Here is a 19,835-nt window from a genome sequence, read left to right as displayed (position 1 = left end):
AATGAGAAAAATTGCAGGTGCACATTCCCCAGTGGTGCACTCCCTTTTTGACTCCCACTCCTCACCCACATATTAATGCATGTCAGCACACACACACACATATACATGCTGTCTCCACGATCACTGCCCCTCATTTGGTGGTGGGAAGCGAGGGGGTTCAGAGGAGATCCTTTTTCACTGTGATAATACGCTCCTTTCTCTGCCACGAGATGGGCTGAGGAAAGGCTTGAAACTGGAGAGGCAGAGTGAGCGATGTCACTCCACAGCAGGCAGCAGCATCATACAATAAAGCATGCCATTTTTATAGGCCCACTGTAGATGTTTCTCAGCTGCACGTTAGCTCCGCACAATGGGGCGTTTTTTTGTATTGGGGGTCATGGTAAAAGCTTCAAAAAGAACTAGGCTTCAGTGAGGAGGTCTGGCTTTAAAGCTCGAGCTCCCATGTGACTCAAAGCGAGCCACCCGGGAATGTAAAAACCTTCAAAAATTAGAGTGAAATTTATGAGATGCTTCACATTATGTAAGATCCTGGGATTGTTGACTTTATTTCCATGGCCACAGCACATATAAGCATGTGGGACATTGTGACCCCAAGAGACATATGCCTGCTTGTTAACTTTCTTCAGCAAAAAAATGTATATGGTCGAAATTTACATGAGGTGGTTTTGTAATTTCAGCAAATTACACTCAAAATAGAATACAATCTTTGTCATTCTAATGTATATCCTCTTTATGCAGTTTCCTTTTGAATGATTAACATAAATGAACATAATGTAATGTGTGAAAATAGCTCAAACGAATAGTTCAAAAGAAACAAAACTATGAACGCAACTTTTGTTTCATGAGGTGAACTCAAAGATCTAAGACCTTTTGTGTCTAAATCTGTGTTTGTGAGCACATCTCCTTTATTCAATCCACTTCACAGGGAGCATATCAAAATGCATATTAGACAGCAGCATTATTGAACAGGTGTGCCTTAAACTGGCTAGAATAAAAGGCCACAAGAATAAAGATAAAGTAGTTTTGGTCATTTTAAATGTGATTGAGCCAATAATGGAATTTTATAATCATTATAATAAATCCAAAGGGCTGCATAGTATGTATCCTAAATGAACATGACAACTATGCCAACCACTATGCCTATTTCTGATGAACAAACTTGCAACACAAGTGGCAACAAAAATATTCTTTCCAACATATGCAGTTCTCTTTGAATGTATTTTTTAAATAAGCTTTTACATATTTCTCCATCCAGTTTCCTTGTAATTTCTTCTCTATATGACCCCATGGACACCTGTGGTACCCAACCATGGGTTTTCATAAAAATGAAACAAAAACAAATGTACACTGTTGGGACATTTACCCAAATATTAAGACATTTGCAATTGTTTTAATGCTGCTGCTTCAACCAGCCAACCATGTGAATACATGACTGTCAAAATGCTAATATTGGCTCAAATTATGAAATACATAATTGGCACTAAAAACATTTTTGGCTTTTATTACATTTAAAATGGCCAAAATTCTTCTGTTATTGGCCATTATTAAATGTTTTCGCTACACACCTTCAATTACAAGCACATACTAAAGTATAACAGGTCCATGGAGTCTCGCCTCATCTGAAATAATTACTGTGTCGTCTTTTGCTAATATGCATTGTGCTAAAGCCACAAATTATGTAATCAATGGGAAACCGAATTTATTGAAATTGATATTTATTGAAAGTATTTTGTTCCTGAGGACCCAAAGTTTTTGGAGCTTGGAACTTGCAGTTGTTGGCAGCAGCATCTAAAGTATCTCTCTGGCCTGCGTTTCCCAGTAACGGGTTTACTGAATAAATTACTTGTTATTTGAGGTGCCAGCCTTTGTAAATGTGAAATGCTATCACACCTCACAGTTCTGCACCTGCTTCTGTGAAAACGTGCGTGGCTTGTTTTGCCTGCAATCTCACATTCCTTGCCATTTCATGCATCCTATGCTTGTTGTCAGATCGCAATATGCCACATGTTACGAGTCATGGCCAGATGACTGGATGCGTACACGTTGCTTCATACATATTCAGCGCTCATTAGCTCCACACAATAACTCTGCATCTGATACCTGCCATTTTGAATGCAGGAGAAAAGACGATCAAAGGAGATCATCATAGTCGTGTTTCTCAGATGTAGCGTAGCCACCCCGGCTAATTTCAGCAGCGACGTCTTGATTGCATACATGCGGGATGAGATTATTTCTCACTCTGTGGGTGGTTGAGGAATGACTTTTTCTTTTTACGCTCAAATTTAAAACAGTGGATTTTTGTGTCTCGCTTTTTCCCCCCTACCTTTTCTTTTTTTTTTTTCTTCCACAAATTACTTTTACATGAATGGCACCCACATATTTGCTTCTCCTCAACTGTTTCTGTTTGTGTTAAGATGGTTACAGGGGTTGCTGAAATGGCCTTGGATGGGGCTGGTATTGTTCCACAGGATAGGCTGGTGCGGAGGATTGACTAGAGATTGAATCTCTGCTACATCCTGCCCGCATTGCTGTAACTAAGTAGGGAGGAGATGAAACAAAGCAAGCAGGGGGCCCCAAATTAAAAAAAACAAATGCCATCCTTGAACAGTGCCGCATTGTGTAAGTGTGTGAGCTAGATAGCAATATCCCCCTGGAGAGAAACACCCAGTGGGTAATATATTGAAGAGGGTATAGAAACAAACACTCCTATAGGAGTGAACAACTCACGAGAGTGCTGACAAAAGAAGCCAGTTGACGTTAAGTAGAAATACAGTCAGTGTTTAATCTGCTGATGCCATCTAGTACATCAAATTTCATCACCTATCAGGTTCTTACGTTATATAGGGCAAATTCCCCTCCCCCAATTGCTTCCTCTCTTCATCTCACTCTTATCTGCGCTCATTCAAAAGCCTTTTAAAGTCTACCTTTAAGGGATTTAGTATGCATGCGTATAGCTCAAACCAGCTTTATCATCCAGTGAATGTGTGGAAATTATCTTGACTCTTTGGAGCCAAGAATGGAATGAGAAACTAGCGCTGCTTTATGTATTGCGTGTGTGTGGGATTCTCATATTTTCAACCTCTTTTACATCCAGAAAGTAACTCTGCTCGCTTAAGTAATAGAACAATATCAGGTAATGTCTTGGTTAACCTGATATCACAACAGATGCATATGCATGAAATTACGTTTTAATTTTCTCATTTAAATAAGTTTTTGTTCTTCATTATGTAAGTAAACATTACAACAGCAAACTCTAATTGGTATTAATTCATGCTTTTTGCCCTCAGATATTACACTGCAGTTGGGGGGGGGGGGGGAAACTCACAAAGAGAATTGGCATAGGTTTATTTCCGAGCGCGCTCAGCCACAGAAAACAAATCACCGCAGTGTAATTCAAAGTGTTGGGCCCTTATATGAGGATTCTTTTGATGAAAAAAAGGATGCAAACGAGGATGCTGTGAGAGAGCGAGCTTCAATTTCCTGTTTTTGTCTTTAAATGGCATAAAATTAAAAATGAAAAAAAAAGAGAGAAATCTAATTTTCGCGTCCTGGAAGCTCCAAATAAGGGCAGAGTTTTTCATCTTACCTTTGTGACAAATGTATAAGAAAATTCCATTTTCATGTCATCAACAGCCAATGTGCAGCTTTATGTAAATCATTTTACGATCTCTTTTACATCGAGCTATGACAAATTACGGACTATTGTATGCGCTCCTGTGGCGTGGCTCATCTCACTGTTGTGCCAACTGATTGGGATCAACTCAATGATCAGCAGTCGCACAATTCCCATTATGGCAAAAGCAAAAAAAAAAAAGTTATCACTTTTGTTGTGAGAGCAGACGGTGTGCTAACCTGGTGGCCTTTGTGTTAGTTTTGGAGTTCAGCTCCATTTGCTCTCAGCATTACACCATTAATACAGCTATAATAAGACGAGCCCCGGGGATCTATTTAGACGGCAATATTGCCTCATTTCCTATTCAATACAAGAGAACACATTTTCTGGGTATTCTGTCACTGGTCTACGGTATATATTTCACATGAAAGGACTTTGTACAATGCGGTAGTTTTCCATTTCAAAAAGGTCTTTTGATGAGTGGACCGACACTTATATGTGCATATAGATATACGAGTAAGTCAATTTGTTTTCATGTAAAAAAACAAGTTGCTTAAGCTTATTGGGACGAGCAATGACTACAAAGAAACACTTCTTTGGTATTCACTCAGTTTCTTGAAAAGGACGATGTCATAGACTCAGCTAGTATTTACCCGCTGGTGAGTCATTTTGACGTTGGTTGCATACGACAACCTGGTAAAGCTGATTCTGCAATGACGGGCTTAGAACGGACATGAAGTAAAGACACATAATACACTCACTTGACTTTTACTCAAAGACAGGTTAAAGGTGGATTCTACCAAGTTTCATGTTAATTCTTGCCACTGTTCGTGGATATTTTACACATGTATTATATATGTCAGAAGGTGAAAGTTGTGTTTTTCTATGAATTAGTGCGGTTACTTCCAAGAAATGAACCTCTGCTGTACCAGCGGTATCATTATTGCGTACCATGTAGTACCTTGTGATGTTTTAGGCTTCAGTCCTGCCTGATGACTTGATGAAAAACAGATCGAGCTGAGCTGGTGAGCGCGGGGATTAAGGGGGAGCAGTAATGGGATGCCAAAACTGTGGTTGAGCCCTCCCCGAGGTGCTGCCGGCCAGACTTGATGAAACACCAGTTAAAGGGAGGTGCCCACCTTACAGGCCTGGTGAGATTCAGCACATTCTCACCTCATTTGGATGGATTTGCATGATATTTTGTTTCAGTGGAGTGGACATTAGACAGACTGAGCACAGTGGCTTGAGGATTGAGGGCCCTTCATGAGGAGTTTGTATGTTCTCTTTGTGTTTGCGGGGGTTTTTCTCTGTTTCCCTCCAAACTCAGAGCAACATGTGTTTGAGGAAAGTGTTAGGTGCACATGCGATAATGTTGGTGAGTATTGCAATAATGATATGATTGGTGATAAATACGAGTACATAATTACATGATGTCAGTGTCTTGGTGCTTTGAGGTTTGCTCACCTAAATAACAGAACCTATTCTCTGGCATACGTGCTCTTTTCTTTCATATTTAAAAATCCCTTGTGTACTCTGTCATCACCCATAATTCACTGGGATCGGCCTCAGACCCTCAAACCACTGAATTGTATGAAGTGTAATAGATGACTGATGGATGGTGTTTTTGAAATCATGCAGAACACCCAGTAATTCAACTTTCTCCTATTTCACTTGAATGAATGATGCCTTTGGAACTGGCAAAGAGGACAAATATGACAAACTTTGGTCAACCTTTAAAGATAAAATGCATTTTTCACTGTTTTCACTGTATATACAAAAGAGCAAGGAAAAATCAATCTCCCTCATTTTGGTATTGTTTCAGAACATAACAACATGACAGTATCAAGTCAAAAAACAGATCATGATACATAAAATGTATATGTCCATTGAGTGTGGATTATGAAGTCATGAACTCATAAAAAATGCCTTTTAAGTCTTTTTTTTTTCATTATGCAGACCCATGTTCATGTGTCTCTCATTTGTCTTCTCTTGTGAACCTATATTTCCTCAGAGAACTTCACATTACCATCACATTAGTGCCATTGCCCTGCAGTGTGTCTCAGTTCACGTTGCTAAACTTAGCCGAGCTCTTGCCTCCAGTCTGCTGCTAGGCAGACGTGATGATGTGTTGTAAAAGAAGAGTCAGGAAAGAGACCTCTTCCCCCTTGCACAAGACAAAAATCAGCCTGTTGTTTCTTTTCTTTGACCTCAATTACCACTGGGGCATGTGGTACTATCAGGGCATGTTGAGTCATGCCTGCTTTGAGAGCTGTGTGCGTGTGTACGCGTGTGTGTGCGTGCGTGTGTGTGTGTGTGTGTGTGTGTGTGTGTCTCATGCGTCTGTGATAGGGATTGTGTTCACTTTAGCCTAGGAGGCACTGTACAGTAGGTGGGGGCCAAGGTGCATTAGTCTTGGCTGAGATGTTCCCCTGAGTGATGTCGGCGCGTGTGGGTGGGTTACAGAGAGGAAGGAGTTCGGCCGGGAGGAGGGAGGAGGCAATGAAAGGAGAGGAAACAGCAAAACGATGTCAAACATGATGAGAGCCGAACAAAGCCCAGCCCGCTGTCATGAGCCGCTGCCACGGCAGCTGGCCACTCTGCATACTCACCTCCGGCCCCGGCCGTCTGACAAAACAGCACTTTGCTGATGGAAGGCAGTCATCACATCTCTGCTCTGTTTACACACAGAACAGAGGGACATAGTTAAAGAAAAAGCAACAATTTAATTAAAAGGATTTTACCGCTGCTCACCAGACAATTAACTGTTTTCATGTTGTGTAGTTGTTCTATATCAGCAGTGGCAAATATAAAGAGACACCAAGCAAGTTGAGATTGTAGCCATTTTTGGTAATAGGTATCTGGTTTTTGCAAAAATACAGACATTTCATCATGTTTCTGCTGCGCCACAACAAAGACAAACTTTTAAGTTTGGATTTAAAGGTTTTAATGGCACCATTTTGCCGGTCCGACTCACCCAATATGACATTTGTAGCCCCAATCTAAAATGTGCTTGCCACCCCTGTTAAAATATAAAGATTTTCTCCTTTCAGTTTCACCAAAAAAATGACAGTTAATCATCTTCTCGCCAGTGATTGTGTTTTCTTCAGGTTACAATTGTTACCTGTAATTTTCTTAAGCCAAATAAAAAATAAAAAAAAATAATTTCTTATATGCTCTTGCTGTAAATTATTAAATTAGATGTTTATACAGGTTTAAGACAGAATCATGATATTAACATGTGTGAAAATACCAGAGTGAACTTTCATCATGAGCTGCACTGTATATAGCATATTTTTTGTTATGACGGTGTGATCAAGTGGAAAATAAATAATGCAAAAGACTTATTTACCTGTAATAAATTACCTTTCCATCGCTATTCATTCATGCCGTGCAAATTCAAAACAACACTTTTAGATGTAAAAGAAAAATATGATTGATCATTATTAAATCCCATATATTCTGTAATCATTTGACAGTATTATATAATACAGTCACAAAAATGACCACAAAAGTGAACAAACAAATGCTTTGGAAAAGGTGTTGGTGGCAACTGCAGATGCACATGATGGAAAAACAACAACAAACAAACATTACCTACCAAAGTGGCAGCGTATATTTATCACACTACTATTGTAGTACAACATTATGGGATTTTCACATGATATCATACAGTGCTGTTGTCAACCGGTGAGGACTTCTTCTCCAAGCTCAATACAATACTTCACTGGATTTCCATGCCTTTATTAAGCCTATTAAGACCTGGAGCAACACACATTCAATTTCACCTTTTGACCTGGCTGAAACCTGACCACATTTATGTGATGCCATGTTCCGGTTTGTGACCAATGAAATTGATTGTGGGCGTCAGCAAAGATGACATCATGTTACATCCATATCTAAAAGAAACAGGAGATAAATGTTAGTCATCAAGGATTTGGTGGAAGGTTTGCCTCAGATCTTTGAGATAGATTGTGTTGTACAGCAATTAGTTTTTTAGATTAGTTGTATAAGTATTCAGAACAGTGTTCGAAATTATTTTAGGACTCTTTTTATTTCAAATTTCAGTGATTGGAACTGATTTTATGCAATATTTCCCAGAATTTCAAACAAAGTGACATGAGCAGCATTAAACTGGCCCCAGCTGGGCACAATTCACTTGTAAGCATAGAAGATGCGGCTTTATTATGCATCCAGTTATTGTTAAGGCAAATGTATTTATAGAGCACCGTTTACAAGCAATGTAAATTGTAAATGAAAGTTTGCTAAAGCAATAATCATTTCTTGCCCATTATTCTTGCCTTACTGTATTTGTTTAGTTTATATCTAATAATTCTAAAACAGCCCAAGTGCTCTATATAGTTTCTTGACCAAATTCAAGCAAAACCGGTTTTGTCTTCTGCTTTAGTGAATTTGACCTCAGGCTCTAATGTTATAATTTGAACACCAGAGTGTTTTTTAACATTAGACCTTGACGAGTAGACTTGCTTCCCATTTCCACATTTTTTTTCCTTGTCATGCCTTTGCACCTAATGAACTGAAGTAGTGATTAATTAAATGAAAGTGCTTGCTGGATGGAAAGACTCTTCACCCTTGTGTTGTGAGTTTGTGAATCAAGCCTTTATGAAGTGATGGCAGGGTACTTGTGTGTGTGTGTGTGTGTGTGTGTGTGTGTGTGTGTGTGTGTGTGTGTGTGTGTGTGTGTGTGTGTGTGTGTGTGTGTGTGTGTGTGTGTGTGTGTGTGTGTGTGTGTGTGTGTGTGTGTGTGTGTGTGTGTGTGTGTGTGTGTGTGTGTAAACATTAGGATTCTGTCACTGGAAGTATTTTACAGTGGGGGAAACGAAGCTGCTGTGCTCGGCAGATTTCCCTCCATCCAGTGACCAGTTTATTAACTTTCACAGTTATTAACTTTAACTGTGTCGATATGTCGTTACAGTGATGACGGAAAAAAAAAAAAAAGAGGCAATACTCTGCATCTTGGCAATGAGTACTATCTTATAGATTTCTTCAGGGGAAGTTGCTTCTAAATAAAAAAAACAAGAGACATTCACCATGTGAAGAGGCTGATCCAGTAAGTTGCAGTGGTTTATTACGAGTGCTCTGTCCGTGTACCTCAGAGCTAATTTGTTCACGCTAAAGAAGCTGATTTCCCTCCAGGCATCATGGGCAGTTTGACGGACGGTTTAAAACTCACGTTTGCACGTTACTGGCCTGCAAAAAGAAAAAAAAAGCACATCATCAGTCTTTCCCCTCTGCTGGAATTTGCACGTACGTGGTGTGTTGCCAATTAATGGTTTCAAACGTGTGTCAGCAGATGCAAGCACGAGCAAAACAAATGGGTCGTTCATTGGACGTGTTGAATGGATATCTGAGGGCTGTCACCATGAGTAATGCTAATTGTGCTGAGCAGCATCGTTGGTCAAAGTGTCAAAAGGCATCAAGTCAATGTGAGAAGTTTGTCATGATCATTCCTGTGCTCTGCTAATGAATTTATCAGTCCAGAGGTGTTTCCTCAGGTCTGCTCAAAAACATTCCAATAAGCCTTTCATGTAGCGCTGGAACTTATCCGTGAAGTTTTCTTCAGACCACATCAGTAATGCATCTCTTTCGAACTGGCATAAGAAAAGACACTTCCACATAATTTTTTAACAACTTAATATAAGAAGAGTGGAAACTGTAAAACAGATTTACTTGTCAAAAAAATAAGCTTTGTGTTTTTATTTACCCTTATTAAGATGTATGAAGAACTCTTATAAAGGATTACCTAGTATCAAGTCAAAGTGTGTGTGACGTATTCCTGCTAATCCTCTATTAAACCAATGGGAAGCTTTATCACTCCCCCCCAACTGGATATGCAGTGACTTCCCTGTCTTTACTGACAGTGCCAGTAAATAAAATGAAAATCCACTTGTTCCTATTTGTTGTTCCACTTGGTCTTCGCGTGCCATTTCTGGCTTCATTATGCTAATACTACCTGGATGAGATAAACTGAGAAGTGGAGTACAGCCACAAGCGTTCCACCTGTCAGTGTATCCTCCCTCTGCCAATCACTGGTGCCCCTCTAATGTTGCCAGATGTACTTTGCAGTGTTTGGCGGAGTGGGAAAGGGTTGAGCCACAGGTGCCGACTTTGCCAGAAAGGCTTTAGTTTTTTAATTTAGAGACAGTGGCCACGGTTTCATTATTGGTGTGGGTTTGCATGACTAACTTTACTTGGTACCAGTGTTTAGGCTTCGTATTTTTTTTTCACGTGACACACATTGTTGTCTTGATGCAGTTTTTCTCTTCAATGCTCGATCCGCCAAGCTCTTTGCCAGTTTAAGTTCCGGGATAATTTTGCTCTCCGTTGTAAAACGCCTTTGAGATTTCAGTTGCCTTGGGCCATATGTAAACACAATTTATTTGGGGGAACAATTTGCCTGAACTGTTTCTCACTTCAAGATAAATAATCCCTCATGCATTATTGAAAATGCACTACTTTTTTTTTTTCTTTTCTAATTGCCCCCAAGTCACAGTCCACTAAGAGTCCTCTCTCCTGTTGCAAAGTGACTTCTTTTATACCCCCACCCCCCACCCGCTGTAAACCAGAAGATGTCATTTGTTGCAAAATGAGAAGTCGCTGTGGCAGGTTCCCATTGGTCTAATCAAATAACAGGATCCAGATTCATGTGCTAATTAATCACCGACTCCGGGGGCCGGGACCCATCCAGCAATTCTCGATGGAAAAAGACATTTGATCTGTCGAATCAGCTCTCTCGCCCTCTCGTCCTCCCTCTTGCATTTATCCAGCATTAATTCAAATAAGTCGGTGCCTTTGACTCGATGTCCTTTCCTCACAAACACTCACTGAGTGTTCACTTCCTGATATCTGCAGGAGAAATTCAGCTTCAAATTGAGTATAAAACATTATATTGTCAAATATTAACAGCCCGGATCATATTTGGCCTTTTGCCAGACTCTGCCTAATTGCAGAGAGAATGATTATTGGGAAATTATCTGTTGTGTCTGAGCTCACCCACTTCAGCTGCAGCCTGGAAATGATCGTAAACCACGCTACTCTTGTTGTGCGCCGTCGCGCATCCTAAACATCTGTTTATCCCAGAGATGGCGGCTCACTTAGTTGGACTTGTTGTAAATTTGTGTGGTGGTCGACCTTAACTGCATCTCCAGGACATGTTTTCCTGGGATATGAAATGAAAAACACAAGCCCCCAAAGGCCTTTGCTTTGTTAGTAGTGATGACTTTTAAATGTCATTGTTCACCATTTTTTTTTTTTTAGCTTTAATACCTGCAGGTTTGGAGAAGAGAAGGTAATGGGGTCCCGCCTCTATGTCAATGACCCAAGAATATGCTTTTTAAAAGTAATTTTTTTTCTTATTTTGCTGCTCACTGTCACCACTGTCACACCCACAAGCAGGACTCCAAAGCTTTTCCCCCCTCAGAGTGATTTTTAAAAGCTCTGCGGGGGTGCGACATTTTCCAAATGACCATTTTTCTCTCTGACCTTTCTGCTGCCCTTTTTGGTGAGTAATTGCGTTTTCTGAAAAATTCATTTGTGAGTTATGTCATTTGCAAGCGTCATGATTAAAAACACTGTTCTGCCACACAAAATTAATGGGAGAAGCCAGCGCGACCACTACAGCTTGCTCTTCCCCAAACAACTACTTCTTTATTTTATTACTTCTTTTTTTTTTTTTTTTTCATATTCAGCACTGCACTTGTCAAAGGAATTATCCAGGGAGGATCTGCAGTGGGAAAAAAAAAAAAAACGATACATGCTGCATATAAATAGGCCTATGAAGTAGCTGGAGAGGGGAGAAAGCAATATGAAGTGAATAGAACATGGGAACTTGGAGAAAAAAAAAAAGGACAGACTTTCAATAAGACTATTTCGATTTTCAATAGGTCTGACAATGATGTGTGCGCAGGTAGATGGTCGTACGTGCGAGCAGGAGCAGGACGCTTTACCGGGCACCTGAGGAATATGAGCTCCATCAATCAGCGCCTCCAGGCACAAATGTAATTACACAAGAGTTGTTGACTCGCCGGGTAATCCGAGACATCACTGGCATGCTTTTACTTGCTTACATTAGGGGATTGCTGGTGCCCGTGTCGGCGGCATCGCGTCCGCTGCTCTCTGATGTTTTTTTAATGTTTCTTTTGGGGATGCTGGCACCGACCAAGCCCTTTGGCTAGATAGCGTTACAAGGTTTCTGAGGTTTCATGGCAAAACATACAAATCAGCTTATCAGGAGTAATGATGCAAGCTTTTCCAATCATTTAATTGAGGTTTTTGCTGATATTTTTTTTTTTCCTCCCACAAATCAGATGACCACTCACAAAAACAAAATATGCATAAAAGCCTTAGGATCAATATGCAATTGGTCTATGCAATTGAAGTAAATTGCACTTTTGTCTTTCATCTAAAAGTACCTGCCTCCATCAGCCTCTGCGATCCTCGTTTTTTTCCAACGCGATTGTCATTTCCAACAAAGTTTGGTGTGATCCACAGCAGCGCTTTCCAGGAGGCGGACTAAATCTCCCATTAAGAGAAAGATAATTGATGGCTTTCATCACCACACCGAGTATAATTATTCCAATCTGTGATGTTTCAATAGCAGGAGTGCACTAGTGTGTTGGGGTTTGAGTGATTTATGAGACAAAAATGAATTGACACAATAATGAGAGGCTTCTTTTTGCCGTTTCTCCTCAGTACGTGCCTTTTGTTTTGTTTTTGCTATTTCCCCCCCCTTCTCTGTTTATTTTCAGGGCCAGATGAAAAGTGGTACCTGGATGACTTTCAAATACAGAAAATGGTAGAGATTATGTGCCCTCGTGAAAAGCACCACCTATTCTGCCAAAGCTGGTGGAGAGTTAAAGCGCTGGTCAAAACCTGAAGGCAGATGTTTGGATTGGTGGACATGACGCATCATGAAGGCATCCGATAAGTCCACGTTGATTCTGCAGTGACCTTCATACATACAGCCAGAGTCATAAAAAACATCTCCAGCAACAAGAACAAAGGGTTTTGTGACAGATGGTACAAACCCCCCACCCACCACACATTGCACCGCACGGGGCCTTGATCTCGACGTCACTGAGTCAGTCCAGGATTACACAAAGAGTCGGGGTGACGTTATTGCGCAGGGCAGTTTTAAAGCATGCAATTAAACATGACCTGTCGGCTTTAGTTAAATAAAGCTTGAGAGCCTGGAAGAACCTGCGTGGAAAGAAACTCTGCATCTCAGCATGCAAACTCCATTGGAACTGGAGACATTATCTGAATTGTGTCATTCAGTAGAGCCTCTGCACAGTTTGCAGACCTGGCTGGGTTTTCCGCCAGTTTTGAAAACTCCCACCCTATACAAATAAGAAGAGAAATGCAGAATTCATTGTAACCCACAATCAAATTCACCACCATGGCTGCACAAAACATACGTTTTCTCAAGATGATAATAGTTGGAAAATTTGTAAACAGCTGAGTTTTGTGTTGGTCTAGTTTATGTACATTGTACATTATATTGTGCATCCTTTAATGATAAATGAGACTATGGAGGCTGTCGATGTTCCATTGTCACAAAGAACCGGGACTGCAGGAACTTTTTGTTGGTATTAAATTTGCCATGATTGGGAAATTCAGCTGAAAGTTGGCTTTTTTAACCATTCAAATGCATTTAGGTTTCACAAAGCAGATTACTGGTGTTCAATGTCTTGCTCCTTTAGCTCACTTAAATCACAAGCTTTTGATGATGGCAGATGGCATTGTATACAGCAATCCATAACCCAATGGAACAATCCCATTAGCTTTTTGTGGTGGTGGGAACAAGATGTTTCTAGATTGTCCTACAAAACACATTATCCTTGCAGCACTCAGAGTGGTCTGTTCAGGAGCTTTTTTGGGAGCTCTCAGTGGGATGACATTCAAAATAAAGATGTTCAGATTTGCTATTTTTTTTTATATGTAATTTTGACTATTTCCATGGCAACACTGCACATTTTCTCTGCTAATAACAACCATGTGATGAAATTATATCCACTCTTGCTTAGCTTATTGAGTGAGGATTTTGAAGATCAAATTGAAGGTGCTGAAATTTCTTTCCTGATGAGACATGTCATTTTTTGTTATTGTTGCATGCTAGGGATTGATAATAATCTTAGAGCAGGTTTATTGTTCTTACTCTGAAAAGTGTAGCAATTAATCATGATATTGATTTCTGCGGATATCTCCTACGCTCATTCCACATGTGCGTTCACTCTCTCCGCACCTTTCTTGTATATCCGGCCACCCGGATAAATGTCTCCCTCACACTGCGTCGTACTGCTCGTGAGCTCTCCTGCGTCGTCTGACGCAGTGTTTATAGAAACGTTGAGCCGCCACAGTCCTACTACAGTCGCTCGGGCCAGTGTTTACGCTTCACGCTCATTTTTTATTCCTCCTGTAAACACGGAGCCTCTCCAGTCTGCTGCGCACATGCTCGCTCGTGCGCTAGTCTGAGCCTCCGCAGACGTCCGTGGGCGTGCGTGCCCCTGTGTCAAAAGAAACGGGAAGCAGCAAACCTCCGGACGGCTGGCGCTCGGGTCCCACTGGCCCTTCCGGCCATTTTGGCTCCACTGCAAAACAAGATAAATTTTTTTTTTTTTTTTTTGCCAAACCGACTCTTGGCTGTGGCTCGCGGCATCCAGCACCTATTGACCCTCAGCCTCCCGCCTGCCAGGAGCCTAACTCAAGTGCATCATATCACCTCAAAATACAAAGAGCGCAGCAGCTCTTATGATTTATAGATTCCACTCCTGAGGGGAAATTGTAACAATTTACTCGACACACACTCTGCTGTGGTTTCTTTGTCTTTGCTTTTCTGTCTGTTTCTAATTTCTCAGCTGAATGCCCCTGTAATGAATGTTTATTTTCTCACAGCCAAAAAAACCAAACGCCGTGTCTATTTCCTTATGTTTGATCAGTGTCAGTCTCGTACGCCTTCCCTCCACAACTCTCGGCCTCTTGGAAAGCCCCTGTGGAATTGCTCGTCCTCCTACTCCAAACTCCCAGCTGTCCCGTCCACCCACACTCAGGAGGCAATGGTGGACAACCTTTTCTCCTATGACTCAGTGTCAGGCCTTTTGATTGCAGGTCCCAACTGGATATCGAGTTGTTGTATTTCTGTTGTAACAAACCCGAGTTACCAGAATGAAGTTTCCTTCACTCTATTTTCAAGCATAAATACTTAACACCGTTTGAATTTCTCTTTCAGCCTTCAGTCGAGCACCGATCCCCATGGCGGTGGTGAGGAGGGAGCTGTCGTGCGAGAGCTACCCCATCGAGCTGCGCTGCCCGGGCACGGACGTCATCATGATTGAGAGCGCCAACTACGGCCGCACCGACGACAAAATCTGCGACGCCGACCCGGCACAGATGGAGAACACGCGGTGTTACCTTCCAGATGCATACAAGATCATGTCTCAAAGGTAAAGACACGCAAGATTCATTAGTTATTTTTGACACACTTGTGCGCATTATGATAAATGGCTTCACACCACACATATAATTGGATATATTGAAAATGGTTGGAGGTGAGCTGAAACAGGAGAAGAATTTGGCCTGAATATTAGAAAGTACTTCATTAAGTTCTCTTTTTTTTTTCCAATTTAATATGAACTAGACCGCATTACTGAGACTTTGGACGTCCTCTTAACCCCTGTAAGCTTGTTGAAAACATAAAAAATATTTTAGCTCCAGGACTCTGAACATACCTGACAAAAAATGGTAAAGACAGGTTGATATATCATAATCAAATCCCTCCTCCCCAGTGAAAATCTATACCAGCTCCTCCAAAAATGTTTCAGAGAAACAATCAATGCGAATGAGTAAACAGATATGCCTACTACTTTAATATAATAATAAATAGTTGTATTATCGTATTTTACTGTTTTTTCTATGTCACATTCAGTACTACAAATAAGACAGTGTGATATTTACCAATTTTAAGTTTCTATTCATAATAACCACTAATTATAGTTACATTAATTAGTATTTTGTGCTTCTATTCTGAACAGTAGAATATAATTGTTTCCTGTTATGAATATGTACGCACACACAGACACTCTTGGGCAAAATTAGTTTTATGCCGTTAAGTAATTGACTCAAGTAGTTGTGTGTTTAATGGGAATAAAGTCTCGAAAACATAATCAGCAAATCCTCACTTAATGAGAGATGGTTTAATTCACATCTGAGTTTTGTAGAAAATGAATTATTTCTCACGCCTTTCTTCACGATGCGTTATTGATCGTGCTCACTTCACGGCGTACGGAAATGTTTAAATATTAAGCTACTGTGCACACAGCATCGCAGTAAGTTTTATTGTGAGGTGAGCCTTGAACTGGCTCATGAGACTTAAAAAGAAAAAAAAATGTATACAGAAAGCCTGACTCAGGGTTGTTGTGTTATGCGGTAACACATCTTTGTTTAGGAATAATTGTCTGAAGAATTCCAGTGAGAGGCAAACCACTTCAAATGTAACCCTCGCCATACCTGACTGCTAATCTATTGCGGTCATAAATATTGTGCCGACTCAAATCAATGTTCATTAGGAATAACGTGACGACATTATCAGCCATTTGTCAAAATAAGAATATGCTTGATGAGCCTTGCTGCTGGATGTGCGCCTTGTTTTCAGAGTTATGACCCTGTTGTGCAGGAACCGGGGACATGCACACCGATTTGTCATTGCAGACAGGGAGTAGTCTTACTGTGCTTTGGTTTTTGCAGCGTAATTGATTGCTAACATTAAAGTAATATATATATATACAGACACATTTTGGGGTTTTAAGCAAGTACTCCTGGATTTGGGAAAATGCAGAGCTCAAGGCAAGAATGGAGTGGGTATACATGTAGTCCATCTTTGCTATTTGTTGACTTATAGCAGCACTTAAAGCCATCCAGGATGTAAGCATGGTTACTTTTGCCTTTGAGGTCAGAACACCCTGGAGCACTCAGAAGGGATGGACTTTATCTAAATTGCTGCTTCGCATTGCCTTTTTCTCCCTCACTTTATTTCCAAAGCAGAACATATGTCCACTTCTTTTTTTTATTTCCTCAGCTTTAGTTCTACTTTGGACATGCCCCTTTGAGAATACTAATAGATTTTATCAAACAATTGCTCTCTGCTTTTTTGCTTGGTACCATGGAGTTTGGATAATCAGCTGTGAAAAGCAGCTGATGGTGGAAAAAAAAAAAGGAGGTAGTTAGAAACATGTTGTCAGATAATTCATGCACCCTGTAGCTCCCTTGTTCTCCCAGCCACCCACTCGGACTGAAAAATCCCTGCAGAAATGAATCGACGGGTCCTGCTACTGTCAAGAACACAAAACTAACATAAAGTACTGGGGAGAAGTGCGTCTTCTTAGCATCTCGTTGCTACTGGGGGCGTTTCAATGATGCTTAAAGGTAACTACAACCTGGTTCAGAGCCAGGGCACTTTGTCTTGGGAGAGGAAGTTGCTAAGTGGATGAAAGGTGTAGGCGGTGTGAATGGAGAACGGGCTGGGGGAGGGCCAGAGGGCGTCGGAGAAGGGATTCGGGTGAGAGGACTCGGTGATATTTGCGGCTGCGGCGACACAGCTACGCATTAGCATGCAGAGGTTAGCACAACAAACGAACGCCACCCCCGACCATTTCATTGTGGAGCTGTCAGAGCCGTTGCTAGGCACCTGCGGCTAAGCTCATTAAGGTTGAAAAGAAAACGAGAACAAAACAGAAACAAGCAATTTGTGCAACGAAAGTATTTTCGGTAGAAGATAAGTCATAGGCTAAAAACAGGTCATGGGGAGACAAATTGATATATTTGGTGTTCGGAGGATTTCACAATTTTTACACAATGAAACGAGAGTACTTATAAACAAAAAACCCATAACGTACAATTATAACTGGCTTTTATCATATACATGTTCTTCCATCCAACATATTATCTTTGATAAGTTCTCGTTTCAAGGCCAGCTCCGCCATGCATCTCTTACTTTCCTTTCTTCTTCTTCATCCATTATATTTGCACACAGACTACAACCCAATCACTGGAAACAATCAAAGCTGTGTAATAGTGTAATGGAGACATTTACATGGTTATTTTCCCATTAATTGTGATTTCCATGAGCTGTTTGATTACTGGGCTAATGTTTAGAAGAATGTCTTGCAGACAACAGAAACAAGAGCCTGTTAGAAATTGGCTGAATTCATTGAAGTGCTTTGTTCTTCGTGTTGATAAATTCACGCAGAAAACACTTGTCTGTCAGTTTTAGATTTTTAAGGAAATATATATGATCGATGGATACATGTACATTGCAATTGAGTGTTAAGCTTCTTGTTACTTAGAGGTGGGCGGGTATTTTCCACCAATGCTGATGGTGTCGGTACAGTAGATCAGTCAGGCTCTAACAGACAATCACAGCTTCTTTTTTTTTCCAGCAGATTTTTATCTGGCTCTCTAAATGCAGCAGTTGTGGCAGTGGTTCAAAACCACAGCACTCAAAGCCACATTTTCCATCTGAAGCGGTGACGAGACACTCTTGAAGTTTCAGCCAGACAGAGTGATGAAATCAGCAAGGCGTCTTGCAAATATAAATGACGGTTGGATCCGAACGGCACTCACTGGAGTTGTTGCCGTGGCCCTCGGGAACAGCGGGTGTCAACACTCTCACAGCAGGCCGGTGACAGGTCCAACCCCCTGAAGTGACTTACTCAAAGTCGACTTCTGCTTGTTCCATCTACAAATGACCACCCACTTTAAAGGAAAACCCCACACTGTTTCCAGTTTTTGAGGTACAGTTGTTAGTATTAATATAGGAAACAATAAATTAATAGCCTATTAATTGTAAGTTCTTGTTAATGCAAGTGGCATAAAAGGTATGCCTGAATCATTACTCGTACAGTACAAAACACAGGTAATGGTAAACATTTATCATGAAAAATCTTTAAAAAAAAACAAGTTTGGCAAATTAGAAAATCATTGTCGTAAAGATGCTTGAGGTTGTTTTGATTCTTATTTAAATTAAAGAAGTACTCCAATCGATTTGCTTCGAGGACAATGAACCATCAAAGAAAAAAAGGGGGAAATGACAATAAATCAAGCCCCATAGGTTTGAATTGTGCCACACATGGAAGACTTAATCTAAAGCAAACAAATGAGTTTAGATATCGAACTTTCCTAATGTGTTTCATATTTGTTTAACAGGATTGAGAAATCCATAGTTGTTGGATCATTTGAATCATGCTGCCTCACCACTAATGCCTGAAATAAAGTTATTGTGAAGTATTTTGTTTATTGAAGGCGCTTCGTACAGCTTACCACTCACTTTGCCTGTAGGATGAGGCAGGCGAGGCAGTGATGATTCTGAAAACCACAGACACTCAGGAATATTTCTTTCTTTTTGCCTGTTCCACTTTTCAGACATTCAAATGCCATAGTCAGAACTGTTTAGTCCTATATTTTATTAATATATAATTAATTAAACATGAATTACATGATTTTGATTTGTGATCATTTTGGCTCTTAAATGAAAAGTCAGATTCTGCAATTCAGATTGTGAGAATATTTAAAGTTTTAATGAGTCGTTATTTACCATAATCTATGTAAAAACAAATAAGCTTGAAATATTTGTGTTTATTTGTATTAAATTATAGGGAAAAAACCTTTTCCATTTTACCCATTTCTATTTATTGTGATAGCCCTGTAAACTTATATACGAGTTGTTCCATCGATTTAAAATGTCCCTATTTCTTATAGGACCATTGACATTTTTGAATTGGGTTTAGAGATTACACTAATCTATATGGACAAATTAAAACAAAACAAAACATCTGATGAATTGTAGGTGTTTATGTCCAAAAGTAATCAACTTTACCTTTGTGCCCAAATGATAACATTCATCCAAATAGACCTCGTCAGTTGTTTAGCTTACCATGTTCATCCTGACCAGGCAATTGCATGCAGATCAGCAGATGTTATGGCCTCCAGTCTAATTTTTGTCAGTCCCCTATATGCTGCCAAAACACCCCACTGAGGCATGGACTTCACTGAAACTATGATGAAGCGCTGGGACATCAGCAGACGCTTTACATGCCAGAAGGTGGGGCCCCGATGGGCCGACATGCATGAAATGATCATTGTTGCCCTTGACCCTGTTGTTTTTGCACTGCTTTTTGTTTCTGATGGATACTGACCGCTGTACGTTGGGAAA

General features: G+C 40.4%; 1 protein-coding gene across 1 annotated transcript in view; it reads left to right on the top strand.

The window, feature by feature from the left end:
• The window catches only part of LOC308147107 (adhesion G protein-coupled receptor L3), a gene marked incomplete at its 3' end in the record, with an annotated part of 169,030 nt that overhangs the window by 13,553 nt on the left and 135,642 nt on the right, over positions 1-19,835 (top strand). Inside the window, exon 2 of the mRNA XM_080519188.1 lies at positions 14,859-15,072. Coding sequence (XP_080375314.1) covers positions 14,859-15,072 — 214 coding nt within the window. The remainder of the gene's footprint in view (positions 1-14,858; positions 15,073-19,835) is intronic.

Source organism: Blennius ocellaris (genome assembly GCF_963422515.1).
Source record: "Blennius ocellaris genome assembly, chromosome: 23".
Classification (NCBI taxonomy): Eukaryota; Metazoa; Chordata; class Actinopteri; order Blenniiformes; family Blenniidae; genus Blennius; species Blennius ocellaris.
The sequence above is the reverse complement of the archived record's forward strand: the minus strand, read 5'-3'. Positions and strand labels throughout refer to the sequence as shown.